This window comes from Monodon monoceros, unplaced genomic scaffold, assembly GCF_005190385.1.
Source record: "Monodon monoceros isolate NGI ecotype Baffin Bay Population unplaced genomic scaffold, NGI_Narwhal_1 Super_Scaffold_21, whole genome shotgun sequence".
NCBI lineage: Eukaryota > Metazoa > Chordata > Mammalia > Artiodactyla > Monodontidae > Monodon > Monodon monoceros.
In genome coordinates, this window is record NW_021703778.1 from 120,053,701 (window position 1) to 120,075,414 (window position 21,714).

At 33.7% G+C, this 21,714-nt stretch overlaps 1 protein-coding gene across 4 annotated transcripts in view; it reads left to right on the forward strand.

Moving 5' to 3' along the window:
- FANCM (FA complementation group M) overlaps window positions 1-21,714 on the forward strand; it is a 56,913-nt gene that overhangs the window by 31,179 nt on the left and 4,020 nt on the right. For 2 of the 4 annotated variants that reach the window (XM_029238177.1, XM_029238179.1), the window contains 9 exons: window positions 1,079-1,236; window positions 2,351-2,506; window positions 4,243-6,151; window positions 10,334-10,425; window positions 10,660-10,728; window positions 12,393-12,512; window positions 13,243-13,399; window positions 16,050-16,156; window positions 18,098-18,661. In XM_029238177.1, coding sequence (XP_029094010.1) covers window positions 1,079-1,236; window positions 2,351-2,506; window positions 4,243-6,151; window positions 10,334-10,425; window positions 10,660-10,728; window positions 12,393-12,512; window positions 13,243-13,399; window positions 16,050-16,156; window positions 18,098-18,661 — 3,332 coding nt within the window. Of the gene's footprint in view, window positions 1-1,078; window positions 1,237-2,350; window positions 2,507-4,242; window positions 6,152-10,327; window positions 10,426-10,659; window positions 10,729-12,392; window positions 12,513-13,242; window positions 13,400-16,049; window positions 16,157-18,097; window positions 18,662-21,714 lie in introns of all 4 variants that reach the window. The other 2 variants (XM_029238178.1, XM_029238176.1) reach the window with 2 other exon arrangements.

A 21,714-nucleotide genomic window follows, 5' to 3' on the forward strand; every position in this document is an offset into this window, starting at 1 on the left:
TTATAAAATGTTACTAGGGATGGATGGTAAAAGTCTAGAACCTGTCCTTTTTTAAAAATTGAGATAATGTTAGCTCATGTTCATTTTTCTGTGCTTTTTTTCTTCCGTTTTCTCTGATTTTTCAAGTGTCAGTGATTCATCTTGCCAAGATAGTGTGTATGAATGTCATCGTCTATGTATTAGTATATAATTCATTTGGGCTTAGAGGCCTGAGTTTATTTAAAGTGACTAGGAGAATGGAATACCTTTCTACTTCAAAAGCCTTAGTGCCTCAGATTGCTAAATCTGAAAGGGACCTGAGAGATCACCTAGTTCAAACCCCTTATTTTATAAAAGCTTTCTATATAATATTTGGGACTAGCTAAGACAGAAGCTTCCTGATTCCTAATTCAGTAGTCTTTCTGATTTTTTTTTTCTGCCCTCATCTGTATTGGGACCAGAGTTATAAGTTTGTATTTTTTATCCTTTCCATGTTGGTGATTGTTTTCCTTCATAAAGATTATGGAAATTAAAAAAAGGTTAATTTATGATACACTTTTTAAGAAGTATATTATTATGTCATTTTTTAAAGCAGTAGGTCTTTCCTATCCCCTTTCAACCCCCCCCCCCCCGCCCCATTTAAGACTTTAGTCTTGGCATCTCCCCCACCCCCACACCAGTTTCAGATAACTTTTCCGATAATGTTATGCTAGAATCATGATACTAGTTTTCATCTGTGAGTTATCTGTTTCCTGCCAGGTCTTAGACAACAAAATGGAGAGAGTCCAAAGGAAACCAGGACTGAGAGCCTAGCTGCCTGGTGATGTTTTGCTAATAAAGTCATTACCAAAGGTTAGCTCTAGATGGAAGGGTGCACTAGTACTTTCAAAGAGGTGAGAGAAGTTTAGGAGATATGTAGAAGCAGGAAGTGATAACCAGAGTGTTTATATGAAGAACACTAATTTTAAGGTATAGAATCAGTGGTTTAGCAGAGATGAGTAGACAAAAACAGGTAGAGCGTTTGAGTTGATGTCATATATTTTGTGTTTGCCTGGCAGATTTTTTTAAACCTCTTTTCAATTATTTTTTAAACTTATAGGAATGAGGCAGAGTAATTCAAAGAATGATTGGTTCTTATCAGAAGAAGAATTTAAATTATGGAACAGACGATATAGATTAAGAGACACTGATGAAATTAAGGAAATAACATTGCCTCAAATTCAGTTTCTATCTTTACAGAATGAGGAGAACAGACCAGTAAGTTGAACATGTTTTCAGATGCTTTTTATAGCGACTGTGCAATAGCTTTGGAAGTAAAGAGAATGAATGTTCATGATCAGAATGTCAACTTATGTAAAAATTAAGAATGTAAGCAGTGTAAAAAAGAATATTAAAGTCTAATTTGGTAAAACTACTAATTTTCTTGTATTCCTTATTGTATATATATTTTTACATGACTGTAATATATTTACATAAGTTCTGACTTTTCTTATTACTTTCTGCATATGAACATGTCTGTGTAGGTGTAATTTATATGATTGTTATGTTGCTCTGCAATATACCATAATTTGGCTCTTTCCCTGTCATGTTTTAGAATTATTTTCAGTATATTACTAATATAAAATTAGGCTGTCATGAGCATCTTTGTACAAACTTGTTTTCAATTTTTGTTTTGAAATTACAGTAAAACTTTAAATTGGATCTTAGACTTGTTTATTTTGTTTACTATGAACAAATTATTGATGAACTTAATGAAAGTCAAGAGAATTGAGCAAAGGTTACATATGAACCTAGAGAACTAGAAAAACAACCTCAAGGAAGATTCCTTTGGGAAGATTTATAGGGCTAGAAATATATGGCTCTTGAGAATTTGTATTTTATTCACTAACAGGGAAAGTGAGAAATGGCAGTAGGCATGAAGAATTGGGATCAGTATCACTGAGAGATTATGACTGCCTCTTTATTAGATTATAGAATATAAATCTAGCATAATAGTAATTTTGAAGCCACACATTTTCTTAAATATTTGCTCTTAACATGGGACTATATAAACAGGAATATGGCGAACTAGTAACTCATATAACATTTATTTATTTGTGTATTTCATTTTTAATGACATTTATTGTTTTCTTTCTAATTTTAAAAGCAATACATGTAACAGTTATTTTAAAAATGTGTTTAAAAGGACATCTTTGTACTTTATAAAATTATTTTCTTTTTTCTCCTGAGATTTTAGTTGAAAATACCTAAATTTAGTATAAAATACCTAAAATTATTTATGGTAGGCTATCTGTATATTAAGTATTTTTTTAATCAGTGTGTGAAATCTGAGTATGTGTGTTTTTATTATGTTAAATTATCATTAATCAAGACTCAAGAACCAACCACTGGAATTCATCAACTCTCTCTCTCTGAATGGAGACTGTGGCAGGATCATCCTTTACCTACATATCAAGTCAACCATTCAGATCGATGTCGCCATTTCGTAAACATTATGCAAATGATAGAAGGAATGAGACATGAAGAGGTAGGGTTCTACTGTAACTTTCTCTTGCTTGTATGCCAGTGAAACTAGAATACTTAATCTTTATTCTTCTTAATTTGAAGTCTTTATTATAAGAAACAAGTATTTATTATAAATAATCATAGCTAGACTATTTTTGTTTTTTCTATATAGCTTCTTGTGATCTCAGTGAGGAACTAGTTTTCTGTCTTAGGAGAAGTAGACCTAGTTCGAAGAATGTCATCTGTGAATATTGATAGACCAGAGTAAAATTTTAATATATTTAATGATTTAAAAAAATTTTCTTTTATTTAAAATTTTTTTTTGGCCATGCTGCATGGCTTGCAGGATCTTAATTCCCTGACCAGGGGTTGAACCTGGGCCCCAGCAGTGAAAGCATTGAGTCCTAACCAATAGACCTCCAGGGAATTCCCATTTAATGATTTATATAAACTGTTTGCAAAGCTAATTTAGGATTATTGTTAGATTGGGATCTGCATAAATGTTCTATATCATATAGGTTATTTGGTATGTCTCTTTTATCCTGGTGGTAGTTGAGAGATTTAGTGATTTCTTGAGCAGTTTCCTGATTATTCTTCCTTGAGAGAGTCAGAATGATGAATGTATTATGAGTGTGAAATCGAAAATGCCTGGGTTAGAAGCCCAACTTTACCTCTTACTAATTGTGCATCTGTAAGTTACTTAACCTCTTTGTGCCTCAGTTTTATCTGTAAAATGGGGATAATGATAATACTTTCTTCATAAGATTGTTGTGAGGATTAAGTGGCTTAATACACATAAAGCAATTAGAATAGAAACTGGCACATAGTAATTACTCAGTAGATTGTAGCTGCTATTTTTATTAGCTGTTGTTCATGAATACATGTAAATAAAGTAATTATTTTTGGATCCCAGCAAAGCCTGTGCATCAAAGTAACACATTTATTTAGTGCCTTCTACATGGCATGGTTTGTTCTAGGCCCTGTGGCTACATTGGTGAAGAAGTCAGATAAAATATTCTATAGGGAGCGTATATGCTAGCAGGGAGACAGACATTTTCACATTAATATTTACTGTATTTATTATTCAAAAAGTGGAGAATTAATTGCTTAAGTCCCTGAAGAGTAGAAGAATCCTGACTAAAGTGGCATTCATGGGCAAGAGGGAAGGATGCGTCAGGGATGGTGGGGACTGTAGTTTTAGATTTAGAGATAAGTAAGACTTGGAAATTCACTAGAAGTGTTCTTGGGAAATTTGTTAAAAACAGTATATTCTAGCTTACAGCCTAGAAGACATACAGGTACCATTATTTCAGATGTTTCAAAAGCTGTTCCTAGTTTACCTTCATCAAGAGAGTAAATTTAACATACATATGTGTGTTTTTCATTTATATATATTAATTTCTTAAATATCTACTTTTAGAAAATTAGAATAATTGTTCAATTAAATGTCAGAAGTGAAAAAAGTATTTATAATCATATTCTATGTATTAATTTGTACTTTCTCCAAATAGTTATCATGGGTCTCTCATGTACTTGGTACTGGGAATACAAAAATATTAACTGATAAAAGATAATTTATGATAATTTCACAGTAGTGTCATTTCTATTTTGTTTGACTTGGAATAAGTTTTTAAGGTATAAAAAATTATTTGAATAATGTAATATTGTTTAGAAAATATTTTAGCAGAGTAAAACTTATCTTTAGAATTGTTTTTTTGTTTTGTTTTCCTGTGACTTTTTCATTTTCCTTCTTTATAGGGAGAATGCAGCTATGAATTGGAAATTAAATCTTATTTACAAATGGAAGATGTTAGCTCAACATCTAGTACTCCCAGGAATGAATATAATCCTTTTGCCAATGGCATCTTTACTAGTAACAAGAAATCTTCATTTACAAAGAACATAAATCAAGGCAAATCACTCTCAATGAAGGAATCTGATGAAGAATGTGCTGAAATTTTTAAACAAATTCGTATCAAACCAACTGAAATTGCTTCTCTAAAAAAAAAAGCTTCCAAAGAACTGAAAAAAGATCAACCTACAAAAGAACATAAGGAGGTTGTTATGGGGCCTTTAGATACTGATGGCAGTTCTACTGCTAAAAATATTTTTCAGGTAGACCTACTAAATGATAAAAGAGTATCAGATACAGATGAAGTTGCTGCCACATGTGCTATCAGTGAAAATGTAGGTAATCGGTCATGTGGATTATTAGCAGATTGTCAGTTTACAAATAAATCTACTAGTTCATTTACTGGAAATTTTTTAGATTCTGGTTATAACAGTTTCAGTGATGAGAAGTCTCTTTCATCTAGCTTATTTTTTCCATTTGAGGATGAGCTTTATATAGCTAGAACAGATGACAAATTTTATAATTGTCATTCATTAACAAAAGAGGTGCTAGCTAATGTAGAGAGATTTTTATCTCATTCTCCTCCACCTCTTAGTGCACTCTCAAATTTGGAATATGAAATTTCTAAGGGTTCTGCACTTGAGAACTTGCTTTCTGTACCCTACACAGAGTGTTTACAAAATGACAAATCCACCTGTTTGATGTCACATTCAACTATAAATTCTCAACAGAATTTAGAATTGAGTTCACTTAAATTTATTACTCATCCTTCTGAAAAAAGTTGCCTTTATGGTACAATTAATGATAAGATTTCTGCTGAACCAAGCTTCTGTTACTATAATAAAGATATTAAAAATGAACATTTAGTATCCAACCATCATATTCAAATAAACGCTGGCCCTCCAAAGTATTTTGTTGAAGAAAAGAATCATGATGTTGATAACAGTGGCCTCCCAATATTGCATACTGATCAGGATGAGAGTTTGCTATTATTTGAGGATGTTAATACAGAGTGTAATGATGTGAACCTTCCTCCCTTGAACAGTAAATGCAAATCTTTATGTGTGTCAGACAAAACTTCTCTAAGTGAAATGGCACTGGGCTCTCAGTTCTTAATTTCTGATGAACTTTTGATAGGCAATAATTCTGAACCCCAAGATCAAATTATCGGTGATACGAATAGTTGGAAATCTCATGAAGATTTGAGAGGTGTACATGAGGAAAAACTGAAGAATGATGAATATGGTTTTGACTGCTCTAAGGATTTATTTTCTGTTACCTTTGATTTAGGATTTTGTAGTCCAGATACTGATGATGAAATACTAGAACATGCATCAGATACAAATAAGAATAAAATTTTAGATGATCTATCTGGAGGGTGTTTAGACATTAAGGAGATAAATGATGTGAATTATGTTTCAAATCAAGCAGTAATATCAAGAGACCATGTTGATAGTTCTACGAGTGTAACCATTACTAACCCATCAAGTGAAGATAAGCGGAGTCCAACTTTTGCATGTTTTCCAATGAATGCAACAAAAAATAAAGAATTTATGTCTCCTGGTTATTCTCAATTTTCATTGCCAGTAAGAGAGAAAGTTATGAGTACACCACTTTCTCAATCAAACATGCCAAACTCATTTTCTAAGAAGAGAATAGAAATGGCTAGGAAGTCAGATTCCAATAAGGGAAAAATAAATCTACAAAGTTTCAAAGAAACATTGAATTCAACTTTTGATGATTTGGGACTTTCTATAGAAAAGGCTAACAGCAGGGAGCAAATCAATCTGCATCAATCCTGCCGTTCTGCTAAAGGTAAGATTCCATCTTTATAAAATACAAATCTTTCTAGAATGATTACTTTGGATCATATTCTATAATTTTTCAAATGTAGTTTCTCAGTATATGGTGTATTGAATTAGGTAATCGATGTACTGTATATTTCTTAAGTTGATGCTTACTGATCCAGTATTTATTTTATCTGCATATACTTATGGCATGTATGCCATAGGAAAGGTATTTTGCTAGGCACTGTGAAGTGTAGAAGTGTAAGATTTGGCTCTAGCCCTTTATTGTAAAACACAAACAGATGTGTGACATATACATTTGAAAAGATACCAGTAAAACATGGAAATAACTACCAAGTGAATAATAAGATGGCAGACATCTAGGAGGTTCAGAAGATGAAAACATTTTGAACTGGATTAGATTGGAAATGTTGACTTCAAAGGAAGGTTTCCATTTTGGCTCCTCAGGAATATTCATGATTTGGATATGCTGAAAATAATCAGGAGGGAATTTGGATGTTATAAAATGGTGAAAACAAAGGGAAAGCAGGAAGTGTAAGATTTTGGTGGGATAGTATAAAGTAGAGGATTTATATAGCAAAATTTAGAAATAAGACTGTATTTGGAAGATTGAGATGAGACCATAGCAGATCTATAGGAATCTTTGGATTTCTGTGATCTAATTCTACAGAAAACCCAGAAAATAGATGTTTAGTATTAAAATGATTTAAGTATCCTTTAGATCCTGTTATAGAACCCAACTCTAGTTTGTGTGTAGATTATTATAGCAGGCCATTTATGAATTTTATTCTTTATGGCTGAGGAAAAAGAATAGTTGTAGGGTAAAATGAGAATTTCCTTTGTAAATCTTTTTCTTATCTGTTCTCATTAGCATCAAGGGCATGATTAATGAATGTTTTATTTAAGATAAAAACTTATTTAAAATAAGTTCTGGAAATACAGTTGTTGTTTAAAAACTGACTGTTCTGCATAGTTCTGGAGGTACTCTGACATGTGTATTTTTACTAAGTATGTTGCCTGTGATCCTTTAGTATTTGCTTTAACACCTTTATATTAAGTCTGTGTTAATGGGTGAGATAATTTTTCCTTGTGTCATATTTGCATTAAAACTTTTTTTCTAGCATTGTACTTAACTACTAACCATGGGCAATATAATTCTGAATACATATACATTAAGGAACAATTTATTAGGGAATATTTACTTAGTATTTATTATTCCACTTAACTGAAATAGAAGACTTAGGATAATATGCCATGTTATATATGTATACAATAATAGTTGATTAAAACACCACTAAAGCAGTTAAAAGGAAAGCCTCCTGGAATGATTTGCTTATTGTAGCTGAGCCCTGCATTTAACTGTGGCTTCCATAGAAGATAATGAAAAAAGGAAAATGAGTTGAATTATATAGTGATCATCTACAAAAAGAATTTATTCAAGTTTATCTGTCTGGGTAGATGTTTTATTAGTATAGAGTGTGAGGAGAAATTTACTCTGTGAGTTTGTATTAGTTTTTTATTGTTGTGTAAAAAATTACTCCCCTTAAATTAGTGGCTTAAAATAACATCTCACAGTTTCTGTAGTTTAGGAATTTGAGAGTTGCTTAACTGGGTGGTTCTGGCTTTCTCTTAGGGTTATAGTCAAGATTTCACTTGGGGTTGCACTCATCTGAACACTTGACTGGGCATGTAGAATCTGCTTCCAAGATGGCTTATTTGAAAGTGGGGGAGGGTGATGGGAGGCACACAGGAATCTCTGGTCCATAGCAATTCTAAAATCTAGCAGAGCTGAGATTGGAAGTTTCTTGATTAGTACTCAAAGCCTGCTAATAATTCTCCATGGTTCTTGGCTTTGTACTCTGGATGCTCGGTTCAATTTTGTAACAGGCAGCATCTGTGGAGTTTTCTCAGCCTGCTTCCTTTTAGTGAAAATTTGGGGATCCAAAGGCCTCTTTTCATTTTGTACTGTCTCTGCCCCTTTTAGTTGTAGCTGGCTGTGTTTCGTCGCTTATAATTCTCATAAATCTTTGTGGATCTCTTGTGAATCTTATTTGAGGTTCATTCCATTAGACACTAGCTGTGCCCACAAATCTTTTGGAGGTAAGTCCTTCTCTACCTTTGGCTTCTCCAAAGCCAAAGATGTCTAGAGATAGTTCCCTAATCTTCTTAGAAGGCCTGTTGTTTGAGAGGAAATGTAAGAGACATCTTTAAAATGTTTGGAGGGCGTTTTATCTGACTGAATGGTACTCTAAGGTACCACCTTTGATCTTTCTGAGATCTTAAAGCATTTACAGTTACACCTTCAGCACCATTTGCACAATAGCTTCTTAGCAGTCTTCTAGATTAGATCTTTGCCTGGAACATTTCTTAATTTAATATTGTTTGCCAGCTGGAGAAGCTGTTAATCTTCAAAACCAGCAAGTCTCAACTGTTTCCTGTTTAACAGTACTTTCTTTAGTTCCTCTCTCTCCTTTCACATTTTACTTAAACAGGAAGAAGCATAGGTAATACCTTAAACATTTTGTCTGGAAATCTCCTTACTTAGATCACCTCATTCATTAGGTATATTTTCATTTTGGGTTTTTTTTTTTTTTTGGCCACGAGGCATGTGGGATCTTAGCTCCCAGACCAGGGATCGAACCTGAACCCCCTGCATTGGAAGGCGAAGTCTTAACCACTGGACTGCCAGGGAAGTCCCATTAGGTACATTTTCTACTTTCTGTGTTACCACAATGTTGCTAAACTTTCTGGCACTACATTAAGGATCCTCTTTCCTATAATTTCTAATAAGGTTTTTCTTACTTCTTTCTAAGCCCTCACCCATGGCCTCCTAAATGGCCATTAATCTTCCTACAAACAATTCCTTTGAGGCTCTTCAAGCTTTCACTAAAACTTTCCTCAAAAATCCTTTCAGCTTCTGCCCACTCTCTAGTTCTAAATTTATGTCCACAGTTTTGGGTTTTGGTATGGTAATTCCCTATTTCCAGGTACCAAAATCTGTGTCATTTATCTCTTGCTGCATAACAGATTTCCTCCACAACTTAATGACTTAAAACAACATATATTATTTCACTGTTCCTTTGGACAGCATATATTATTTCACCGTTTCTTTGGACTCTTTAGCTCAGAGTTCTGACTACGGATATTTTATGAGGTTGCAGTCAAGACGTTGGCCAGGGCTACAGTTATCTGAAGGCTTGAATAAGCTTGGAGGATTACATTGCCATTGGTTAAGAGGCCTCAGTTTCTTGCCATGTTTGCCTCTCCATTGGGTTACTTCCTCTATTCTTATTATATAGCATTTGGCTTCCTCCAGAGTGAATGAGTCCAGAAAGAGAGCAAGGATGAGACCTCTTATGACCTAGACTCTGAAGTAACACACCTTCACTTCCATTATATTCTTCTGTTAGAAGCAAGTGACCAAGTGTGGCCCACCCTCAAGGGTAGAAGAATTATGATCCAACTCTTGAAAAGCAGGCATATCAGAGGATTTATGAACATATCTTAAAACAACCACAGGGCTTTTATAGAAGGTTTCATAAAAACACATAGAAGGTGTCTTCTGTCAAAATTTTATGCAAGTACAGAAATAGAACTTTAAGTATCTGAAAACTTGAAGGATTTGATTTCACATGAGTTTTTTGTTTTTTAACATTCTTTCTACCCACGAATGTCTTGTTCCAATTACAACATTTGGGTGACTACCAATTTTTATTTTACACTTACTCACAAATATGTATATGTACACATATGTACATACATACATTAAAAAAAATCTTTTCATATATTGTTTTGTAGCCTTCAACTAGAAAGAGAATAAGACACAAAGGGCAGAAAGACTATAGTAGATTTTAGAGATGAATTCTAGAACGAATAAGACTAATAAAATTGTATTTTGCACTCTTCTGGACTTTTTTCAGTTAATTTGTAAAACTGAACCTGAGTTAAATATATGTTTATTACCAAGAGTTATCATGTCTTAATTTCTTCACTGGCATTGTTTTTATTTTTCTGTTTTTTCCCATGCTGATTTTTGGGCCAAATTTCTAAAGAACTATCTTGTTTGAGAGTGAATAAATGTTGAGGTTGCCAGAAACAATTCTTATTGGACCCATAAATAAAATAGATAGTTGTGGTTGGATAAACTTAAATCTGTTGACCAGATTCATTATTTTTTAATAAGTTATAGATGAACAGTTAACAAGCAGTGAAAGTGAAGATGATGAGATTTTCCGAAGAAAAAGTAAAAAGACAAAAGGAAATGTTTTGGAGTCCCCTGAGGTGAGTCATTCAATAATCACAATAACATGATCACATAAAATGTTTTGTTCCTCTTATTTTTTTTTTGGCCATGCCGCATGGCATGTGGGATCTTAGTTCCCCAACCAGGTATCGAACCCACACCCCCGGCCTTGGAAGCATGGAGTCTTAACCACGGGACTGCCAGGGAAGTCCTTTTGTTCCCCTTAAAACTATTTTTTTTAACTTTTTACTTTATTTATCTACTTTATCTAGAATCAGAAAAATAGCGAAGTTGATTCTCCACTTCATGCTGTCAAAAAGCGCAGGGTTCCTCCAAACAGAGTAAGTAAATAACAAATAATGTATAGTAATTCCTTTTGAAATAAATATTACAAGAGAAATATCTGTATAGATGACCATAGGTATGTTTGATCTTATGGGTATATGTTTAACAGAAAAATAGATAGTAAATCCTATGTGACTGGAATTTCTATTTTAATTTTAAACTCCTTCAAAAAACTATTCCTATTTTTGTCAGTACACTCCAGCAATTCAGATTAAATACCTACTTTATATCTACTGTGTAAGATGTTGGGTATACCGTAAAGATTATTTCCTCGTATTGTTAAGCCTGCAATCTAATAGGAAGGATAGATAGTAAGCGGATAATTTCCATATAATTTTTTAAGTTAAGTGATAAGAAAAGATAAACCCTTAACCTAGACCTTGGGAGTTCTGGCAAGCTTCTTGAAGATAACACCTTACTTAAATCCTAAAGCATCTGTGGCAGTTAGGGAAGAGAAGGGAGAAAGGAAGGCATTCCCCAAAAGCTTAAAGAAGGACACAAAGTGGGGAAACAGCATCTCTTGTGGTTGGATTGTAAAGACAAAAAGTACCAGGAAGTAAAATTGGAGAAAAATCTGGGTGAGTTTTTGGAAGGCCTTATTCTTTCATTTGCTTACTGAATGGGCTTGAAAGAAGGAAAAGAAGGAGTCCACGATGACTCTCTGGTTTTGGCTTGGGCTAGTTGGCAGATGTGTCACATCTTTAGAGAAAACAAGAAAGAGTGGTAAGTTCAGTGTTGAAAATGTTTGAAGTTCATGTGGGATAGTAAAGTGACAGTGTCTGGCAGGCATTGACAAGACATTGACAACTATGAGAATGTGAAATCTGGGTCGGGGGGCAGGTCTTAAGGCTAATAGTATTCATTTGTCATCAGTTTATAGCTGATAGCTAAATTTTGAGATTAGGAAATCTTGTGTGTTTTAATTCTCTAATACAAACTAGTATAATTTGTGCAAAATTAATTGAAAATGCAGTCAGTCCATATTAACTTTGTATACTCATATAAAACTTCATTAGAAAAATTGCTTTAACTTGCTACTTGAACTAGAATGTCTGATTGACTTACTATAAGTGAATTAAAATATTGATAATCCTGATGCTCAATCTACTTTAACCTAAAATTATTCCTGTTAATTGAAATTATTTTGATAAATTTCTTTTGATTCTTTTGATTGGTTTTATATTATTCTGTAAGAGATATTATAGTAGGTTTCATAGTCAAAATTTGTTGTTATATTGGTTTCTTAGTTTGAAAGGACTCATGTATGTTTGGACTAATTTTGATAGCTGTATTTACAGACTTAATTTTTTTTTGTGAAGCCCTTCAGGGTCTTCTAAAGGAAAGAGTTAAACTAAAAACACAAGTTTTCATCAGATACATTCAATTTCATACAAAATTAAATGAATACTATACTAGTATTATTTATATTACCTAATTTATTATTTTAGTACTTAGAATTACCTAACTTTTAAATTCTTAAGTATTGTGTATTTATAACATGGCTCTGAGTTGTAAGAGCATTTTATTTTTCTAACAAGAAAATGTTAGGTCAACTATTTAAAAAGGAAAAATGAAAACAGAAGCAATAACCCTTGAGAAACACATTAAGATACAACACTCCAATTATATTTTCTCATGTAAGAATTTTATTGAATTTTAGTTAGATTTATCATCTAGCGATGAGAGTGAGAATTTTAGCAAACGAGATCCACAATCAGCAGACTTCAAGGATCATAATAAAAGAGGCATCAAAGTCCAAAAGAGACTGAGTCACCCAAAGGTAAACTTTTTTCCGTTTCTTATTTTTATATAAATATACTATATATTTTTTAATTAGTAAAGAACAGTAGATTTTACATAGAAGTAGATTTTTCTCTATAATTTCTTACAGGAAAAAATCCCCAAATTAAAAAATATTTTGACACAAATTTTACTTTTTGTATTGGAATTAAAATCTTAAGGTGTGGTATTTTAGTTTCTCTTTGTGTTTTGAAACTATCTTGCAGTGTTGTGTTATTTTGAATGACTAAATGAAGAAACTTTAGTGTATTGAGGATTTAATATTCAAATTGAAGAAAATATAGAGACAAATCTGAGTTTTAGAATATTTGCTTTTGTAATAATTATATTGTTTTTCTTATCTCTATCCAATATTCACATTCTTGGAAAAGAATTCTCAGCACATTTTTGTCTGATCAGTCTTTCTGTGGTACTGTATTTTTCCTGGAAAAAATTAATTAGCTGAAAGACTCAGAAGACTTTGTGCTTATTAAGAAACATTCAGCAAGCTGATATGCTGACTTGTACTTTATTTTATTCATAACAGAATTAAAAGAAGAAATTTTAAATAGGTATACTACTTTATTATTTCTTCTTGCAGTTTTCTGTTTTTATTATTTTTGATCTTAAAAGCACTGGCAAGAAATCCATTTTCCAGAACTGTTTCCAATTATTTGAAGAAATAAAATGATTTTCTTCAAGGCATCTTCCTTTTTTCTCATTTATCTTAGCTTGTAGCTAGGAAGTTTTTAGATGATGAAGCAGAACTTTCCCAAGAAGATGCAGAATGTGTTTCATCAGATGAAAATGATGAGTCAGAAAATGAACAGGATTCCTCATTACTTGACTTTTTAAATGATGAGACTCAACTGTCACAGGCTATAAATGGTAAGTGATATAATGATGCTTCTTTTTCTTTTGATTTTCAATGCCTTTAATGTGGTTATACTTAAATATTCTAGTCAGTTTCCAAAGAACTTTGACTTTAAAGGGAATTAAATTTGTCATGTGTAAAATACTTGGTCATTTTCATTCAAATTCTGTTAATATTTGCTTTATGTGAGAGTTGATTGTTTATAGGCTTCTGCTAATTTGATTATGTCTCTCCAGAATGACCTAGTTGGCTCAATGTCAGATGTTCATTTAAACAAGTATTTAGTGCCTACTATGTGCCCAGTACTATGTAAGGTTCTTGAGAAAGCTGCATCTGTGAGCGAAATGGACAAAACCCCCTTCTCTTATGAAGCTTACATTTGAATGGAAGAAGACAAGCAATATACATAATAACTAAATTATTTAGTGTAAGATGAAAACTTTACAGAAAAACAAAAAGAGTTGAGTAAGATGAAGATTTGGAGTGGCAGCAGTTAGGGGTATTAACAGATAAGCTGCAAATTTAAGTAAGGTAATTAGGGGTAGCCCACATTGAGAAGGTGACATTTAATCAAAGACTAGAAGGAGATGAGGAATCCAGCAGTGTGACACAAAGCTAAATTTAAAACCAGCTGAGACACAAAGCTAAATTTATTAAATTTGCTAAGGTAAGGGAGATCTACTTTTAGAAAACAGTCTCCCCAAACAATGCTTGAGCAGGTCTTCTATACAATATATTAAGAGCAGATGATTCAGATTGGCTTTAATAGAAATGGGAAAGATTGTGGTGGGCTCTTCTGTATTCTTATCCTTCACAAATCTTGCCATTATTCTGCTCCTGCAGTGCCTGATATGATTTGAAACAGCAAAGTTTCCCAAGGTCCGTGACTTTAAAGAAAAAAGGCTTTAAATACAAAATTATCGGTACCATGTCGCCGATACTGATATGATTTGCAGAATAAGGTTTCTTTTGCAGGTCTGTAGTATTGTATAATCTGGTGGGAGAATGTTGATGCAAAGATGACAACCAATGTGAAGGCCCTGAAGCAGGAGTGTGCCTGGCTTGTTCAAGGGAACAGCATTGTGACTGGAATTGAATGAGTGAGAAGGGGAGTAGTCGGAAGTGAGATCAGAGAGTAATGAATGAGCAGCCAGCCCATATTAAGTAGTATAGCTCTAGCTTCTGTGTTGAGAACAGCCTATTTGGGAGCAAAGGTGGAAAAAGAGACCATTTAGGAGGCCATCGCAGTAATCTAATCAAGGAATGTTAGTGGCTTCTACCAAGGTGGGGGCAGTGAGAGGGTGAGAAAGATTGGATTCTGGCTATGTACAGCTGATGGGATTTTCTGATGGATTAGAGAGAAAAAGAGGGAGTCAGTGGGCTTGAGCAGCAGGAAGGACTTTAGTTGCTGCAATTGGGAAGGTTGAAGGTGGAGCAGCTGGGATGGAGAGTAGGGAGATCTGAAACTCCATTTAGAAACAGTATGTTTGAAATGTAGGATTTCAAAGTTTTTTTTTTTTTAAGAAAATCTCAAAATCCACATTACCTTTTTTTTTTTTTAAGCCTCATTTCTTAGGTACTCTTTGCTATATAACTTTAAAAAATGATAGGCCTATGAATCTCACATGAATTATGCTTTGTGGAAAAAGCCAGATTCAAAAGGTTACATACTATATACTTTGATTTATATGACATTCTGGAAAAGGTAAAACTATAGCAACAGCAAATAGAATAGTGGTTGCCATAACTATGCATTTGTCAAGACTCAGAACTATACCCTAAAGAGGATGAATTTTATTGTATATGCATTATACCAAAAAAAAATCTATAAAACAAACGAAAAAATATCTCTGAAAGCTCCTTGATTGAGTCCTTTTAAACAGTAAACTGGAAATAAAGATCTCACTAAATTTTGTAGGGATTTATCATGAGTAAGAAGTGGGTAGTTAAGTCAGGAGAATATCTAATAGTTGAAGCTAGCTATGGAATGGAGATAAGGGAATATTATTCAAAGAAAAGCTTATACATCTTGTCCCAAGCATGATAGTCATTAAATTAGCAATGTTATCCCTCAAAATAACCCGTTAATTAATTTAATCACTCCAAAAATATGTAAGGGGAAATGAGAGACAAAAATTAAAGTTGATTTCTGATTACAACCTTAAAAAAAAAAGGTAGGCATAAATAAAAACCTGTGTTTCCTAGTTTTTGCTTGACTGAAAATTATGAAACATACTTACTATTGGTTGTGGCTTTTGATGTTTTTAAGTATAGGGTTTTTTTGCCTGGATTTTTTATGTTTTAGTTTTATAGAATGCTTTCTATAAATGAGATACAGTTCTAAGGTCTTTGTGTACATTTATTTCTCATGAAAAGGCACTCTCCTAATCTTCGTTATCAGAGAAGAGAGATAGCTAAGGCAGAGAGCTTAAATAAGTTGTCCATGATCACCCAACTAGATGGTCTGTCAAAGGCAAAACTCCTAACTTTGCATTTTTGAATAATTATTTTTAGACATGTTTCAATATATATTAAATATCTTTTGTGTAAAATAGTTCCACAAGTTTTGAATCATGTGAATTTGGGATAGGTCAAAGTTAAATACTTTGTTAGTTTTCATTTAAATAATTTTGCTATTTGAAATTTTTTTTAATCTCTACACAGATTCTGAAATGAGAGCTATTTACATGAAATCTGTGCGAAGTCCACTGATGAACAATCGGTACAAAATGGTCCATAAGAAACATAACAACATAAACATTTTCTCACAGGTATGAACTATAGAAATATAGTGGAGAATTTCCTGGTGGTGGTGTTGAAATATATCCCCATTAATGAAGCTTTCATTTTGTTTCTAAAATTGGACCATCAGAACTATTTGCAATAATTTCTACCCTGAGTAAGGAAGGTGGGCTAAATGAATTCTCAAAATCCCTTTTAGTACTAATTTGATCAAATTATCCTTTTGTTAACTTGAACTAATTAGAATATACTTTTTTTTTTTAAATTTGTTTTTTGGCTGCATTGGGTCTTCATTGCTGCATGTGGGCTTTCTCTAGTTGCGGCGAGCGGGAGCTACTCTTTGTTGCGGTGCGCTGGCTTCTCGTGGTGGCTTCTCTTGTGGAGCACGGGCTCTAGGCATATGGGCTTCAGGAGTTGTGGCTCGTGGGCTCAGTAGTTGTGGCACACGGGCTTAGTTGCTCCGCGGCATGTGGGATCTTCCTGGACCAGGGCTCGAACCCATGTCCCCTGCATTGGCAGGCGGATTCTCAACCACCGTGCCACCAGGGAAGCCCTAGAATATACTCTTAAATTGTTTTCCATTTAGGAGAATACTTAAAGGAAGTGAATAGAACTTTATCATCTACTAGTTAAAATTTTAATTCTTCTATGTTGTCATATTTCTCTTGAAAATTAAGTTTTTCATAAAAATGGTATATCCTAAAAACCGTAGATTATTTTTCATTTATGGATAACAATTTCATATTAGCCTTATTTGTTTATAACTTGCCATATTCACCTTGGAAATATGGTCATTCTTATCTCTGTACTTTCATTGTGTTTATTATATAGCATTTATCACATTGTTTATAAATTACTGTTTATTTTTCTTGCTACTTGCACTAGACTGTAAATTTCTAGAGGGTAAATCATTCTTTTTTTATTCCCAAACTCCTCATTTTCTTCCATAAAGAATATAATCAGAAAGAGATGTGGTATATATATAAAATGGAATATTACTCAGCCATAGAAAAGAATGAAATTTTGCCATTTGTGACAACATGGATGGACCTAGAGGGCATTACACTAAGTGAAAGAAGTCAGACAGAGAAAGACAAATACTGTATGATTTCACTTATATGTGGAATCTGAAAAACAAATGAACCAACATAAAAAAGAAACAATCATAGACACAGAGAACAAACAGGTGGTTGCCAGTGGGGAGTTGGGGGAGGAGAGAAATAGGTGAGGGAGATTAAGAGGTACAAATTTCCAGTTGCAAAATAAATGTCATAGGTATAAAATGTACAGTGTGGGGAATATAGTCAATAATTATGTAATATCTTTGTACACATTGTAACTAGACTTATCCTGGTGATCATTTTGAAATGTATGTTATGTAACAGGAACTAACATTGTATTGTACATTAATTATACTTCAAAAACAAACAAACTAACTCATACAAAAAGAGACCAAATTTATGGTTACCAGAGGCAGGGGAGTGGTGTAGGGGGAAGGAGAATTGGATGATGGTAGTCAAAATGTACAAACTTCCAGTTATAAGATAAATAAGTACTTGGGATGTAATGTACAACATGATAAACATAATTAACACTGCTGTAGGTTAAATATGAAAATTGTCAAGAGAGTAAATCCTAAGAGCTCTCACCACAAGGAAAAATTTTTTTTCTATTTCTTTAATTTTGTATCTGTGTGAGATAATGGATGTTCACTAAACTTATTTCATGATGTAATAAGTCAAATCATTATGCTGTACACCTTAGACTTATACAGTGTTGTATGTCAATTATATCTCAATAAAACTGGAAGAAAAAAAGAATATGCTCGATATATGTTAGTGAGCAAGTGACTGACTTAATAAAGTAAGTGAAATAAATATTCAGAAAGATACCATGAACTTAAAAGAATATGTTAGAACATGCTGATTTTATGAAATTTATAATATTCTTATTTTGTATTTGTATTGTAGATTCCTGAGCAAGATGAAACCTATTTAGAAGACAGTTTTTGTGTTGATGAAGAGGAGTCTTGCAAAAGCCAATCAAGTGAAGAAGTCTGTGTTGATTTTAACCTAATAACTGAAGATTGCTTTGCAAGTAGGAGTAAAAAATATAAAACCCGACGTGCAGTAAAGCTAAAACAAATGAAGATGAGACAAAACTGTGCATCTTCAAAAAAAAAATTATTCAGAATTATTTTACCAGATGATTCAAGTGAGGAGGAAAACAATGTAAATGATAAACAGGAATCCAGCACTGTGATTAATCCAAGTGCAGTTACCAAGAGTGAACAACAAAACCACTGTTTGAATTTAGTGCCTTCTGTGTCTTCATTGCAGTCCAGGGACCACTCTAATCCAGTTGTTAATCAGTCGCCAAACCAGAGACAACAGACACCGCTTAATTTAAAGGTTACAGTTTCCGATGTCTCAGACTTCAAACCTCAGAGCCGTACTAAAATTGAACCTACCTCATCATCATTCACTACTGTTGATTCACAGAAAGACTGTAGAAAATTTCCAATTCAGTTGAAGGTATGAATCAGATTAGAGAAAAAAAGCCTTCATATGTTTACCAAAACGTTTTCTTTGGTTTGTTTTTCTTTCTTTTGTGTTAAATAACTAGGTCAAAGAAAAATTAGCAAGTGATAAAATTCTTCAGACAAGAAACCAGCACACTAAATTTTATAGCTGATTTGTAGGATGCTTATTTTTAAAATGTGTTAATAGTTTTCTGTAAGGAAACCTGCTAATTTTATAAAAAGGATATAGGAAATGGGCTTTCTACAAGGTAAAATTAACAGAAATTAAAGCTCAGAACTAGTTTCTCCAGATTTTTTCTTTCCCCCTCTGAAGGCTTCTGGTATGTAACTCTCATCTACTTATTGGGGTGAGGAGTTTAGGGGTACCAGCTGATTTCCTTCCTTTGAATTTCTTTCCTTCCAGAATGGTTACTATTGATAAAGTAATCCCTAAAATCATTTTCAGTTTTTAAGAGTTCATAGTTGCAGTAGTTTTGCTAAAATAGGGATTAAAGTCATAGTAATAGGAATCCCTAGACCTAGACTTAGATTTCTCTTTTATTCCAGGTGTTTCAGCCCATTCCACCTTAGCAACATGCTCCAGTGTCCGCACAATGGCCCTCAAATTGGCATTTCTAGTTGTAAATTATCTCCAGGCCTTTTTTGCACAAAGTTATTTCTGGAAGGCATAATTAGATAAAATTGACTAGATTAAGTCTTATAAATAGATTGGAGAAGAGCAAAGTACTTAATTTCCCTGAGCCTCGGTATTCTCAGCTGTATTAGAAAGATAGTAATCCCAAGGGTCAGGGTAGGTAATACTTGCACATTACTTTCAAAACCAGTAAGCACTCTCTACATTTCTACTTTGCCATGCTGTAACTAAAAAAAATAGATATAGGCTAGTAATATTTTGAGGACTGTGAAAAAGGATAGAGTTTTAACAGAAATGTGTTTTAACTTTTCCTCTACTATCTAATACTATACATATAGTATGATTCTTCTTCAGATTAGGAGGGGAAGGAATTTGAGATAAATTTGAGAAGACAGAAAATAGACTAAATATCCTGTCAAAAACTGTTAGATACTAAAAATGTTAATACTTATTTTGTCATGTGTATTGCAGACAGTATTCCTTGTTTGTCATTTGCCTTTGTTTTGTTTAATAGTGGGTTTTGCCACAGGAAAATTTAACTTTTTTATACAGTTCCAATTTTTTTCTTTATAGTTTCTGACATCAGTGTCATGTTTAAAAAGCCATTTTGTACTCCAAGATAACGAAATATTTCCAATATTTTCTTTTGGTTCTTTAGTGTTCATTTCTTCCTTCATGACATTTATTCCTTTTCTTAAAAAATTGAATATTAAATATATTTTAAAGATTATTCTGAGTGATTAGGACTTCCTCTTTAGCTTAGAATACAGAAAGCTGGAAAGAACATTGCTCCCATCCTTGTAACAACAGCCAAAAAACCAGATAATCTACAAAATCATAAGTTTATTTGGATCTGAGGTTGCAGGACAGCCAATTAGCCTGATATCTAAGGAGACAAGTGCCTCCAAGGAGAGACTTGCTGATTTGGGACAGTCACTGGGCACTGTATAATCTGGCAAGAAGAATTCAGCTAAAACATTAATGAATTGCAAAAGGCAACGGGATAGCATGAGCGTTTAGAACCCCTGGGAGTTGCAGAGAGAAGGGTAATTCATAACCACTCGTGGGCTCTTTTCCACAGAGTCATCAGATGGTCACAAGAAAGACTGAGAATCAGAGAAAACTTCCTTCCCAGTGCAGGCCTTGGGGAAGTGACCAGAAGCTACTGTGGAAAAGGCACCAAACCCCATCTAGTTCCTTCTCCCCTATTTCCCCTATGGAACAAAAAGCATTAAACTACTGGGGGAAGAACAGCAAACCCTACAGCCTCCAGGGCTTAGGTGAAGACCCTTTGCAGATGGAGGAAAGGAATAAGAGAGAAATGCTCTACATCTGAGAAAGGGGCAGGAAAACATCTTGGGCCCAGAGCATTAGAGATCTCTAACCACTGGGGGCAGGGAGAGGGGGAGGATCATTGAGAAGTTCCCATCTCTGAGATCCAGGGACACAATTCCTGCCCAAGACAGGCTGAACCAGGACAATAGAAACCCCCCTCCCCCCGCCTGTCCCCACACTCCTAGCACTCCCTCCAACCAGGCTAGCAAGCAGTAAGTGAGAAATAAAAGCAATCTACTGCTGAGAGAGAGACAAGAGTATGGGGAGAAAAACTCTCTGAGGCACAGGTTTACAAAGAAAAGTTAGAATATTTAGAAAAATCACCTGGCAAATGAGCCCAGACCTCAGCTCAGTTTGAAAGGACTTTGTGATGTTTTGTCATGGGTCCAAAGCTATTTCTGTACTTTGGTAGGGCTCATATTTACCTCAATCACTACTCTCCTACACAAGATGTTTGGCTTTCAACCAAACTTTTTGTAACCAAAAGTTACAAGATACATAGAAGGAAGAAAAAAACACATTCTCAAGAACGAGACTCAGATATGACCCAGACATTGGAACTATCAGACAGGGAATTTAGAATAACCATGATTAACATGTTAAAGGCTCTAGTGGAAAAGTCAAACAAACAATGCATGAACAGAAAGGGAATATCATCCAAGAAATGGAATATATAAAGAACAATAAAGTGGAAATGCTAGAAATGGAAAACATGGTAAAAGAGATGAAGAGTGTCTGCAATAGGCCCATCAGTAGACTCAATGCAGCCATGGAAAGAACCAACAAACTTAAAGCTAGGTCAATAAAATTACCCAATCAGAAATATAAAGAAAGAGTGAAAAAACAGAATGGAGCATCCAGGAGCTGTGGGACTGTAAGCAGTAGCCTAAGATACATGTAATTGGAATTAAGGAGAAAAGAGAGCAAGTAGAAGATATAGTTGAACAAGCATGGCTGAGGATTTTCCAAAATTAATCAACACTGGCATACAAGTATCTGAGTCTCTGGTTTCAATTATTATGGGTATGTTACCTAGGAGTGGAATTCCTGGGCCATATGGTAATTCTTTAATTTTG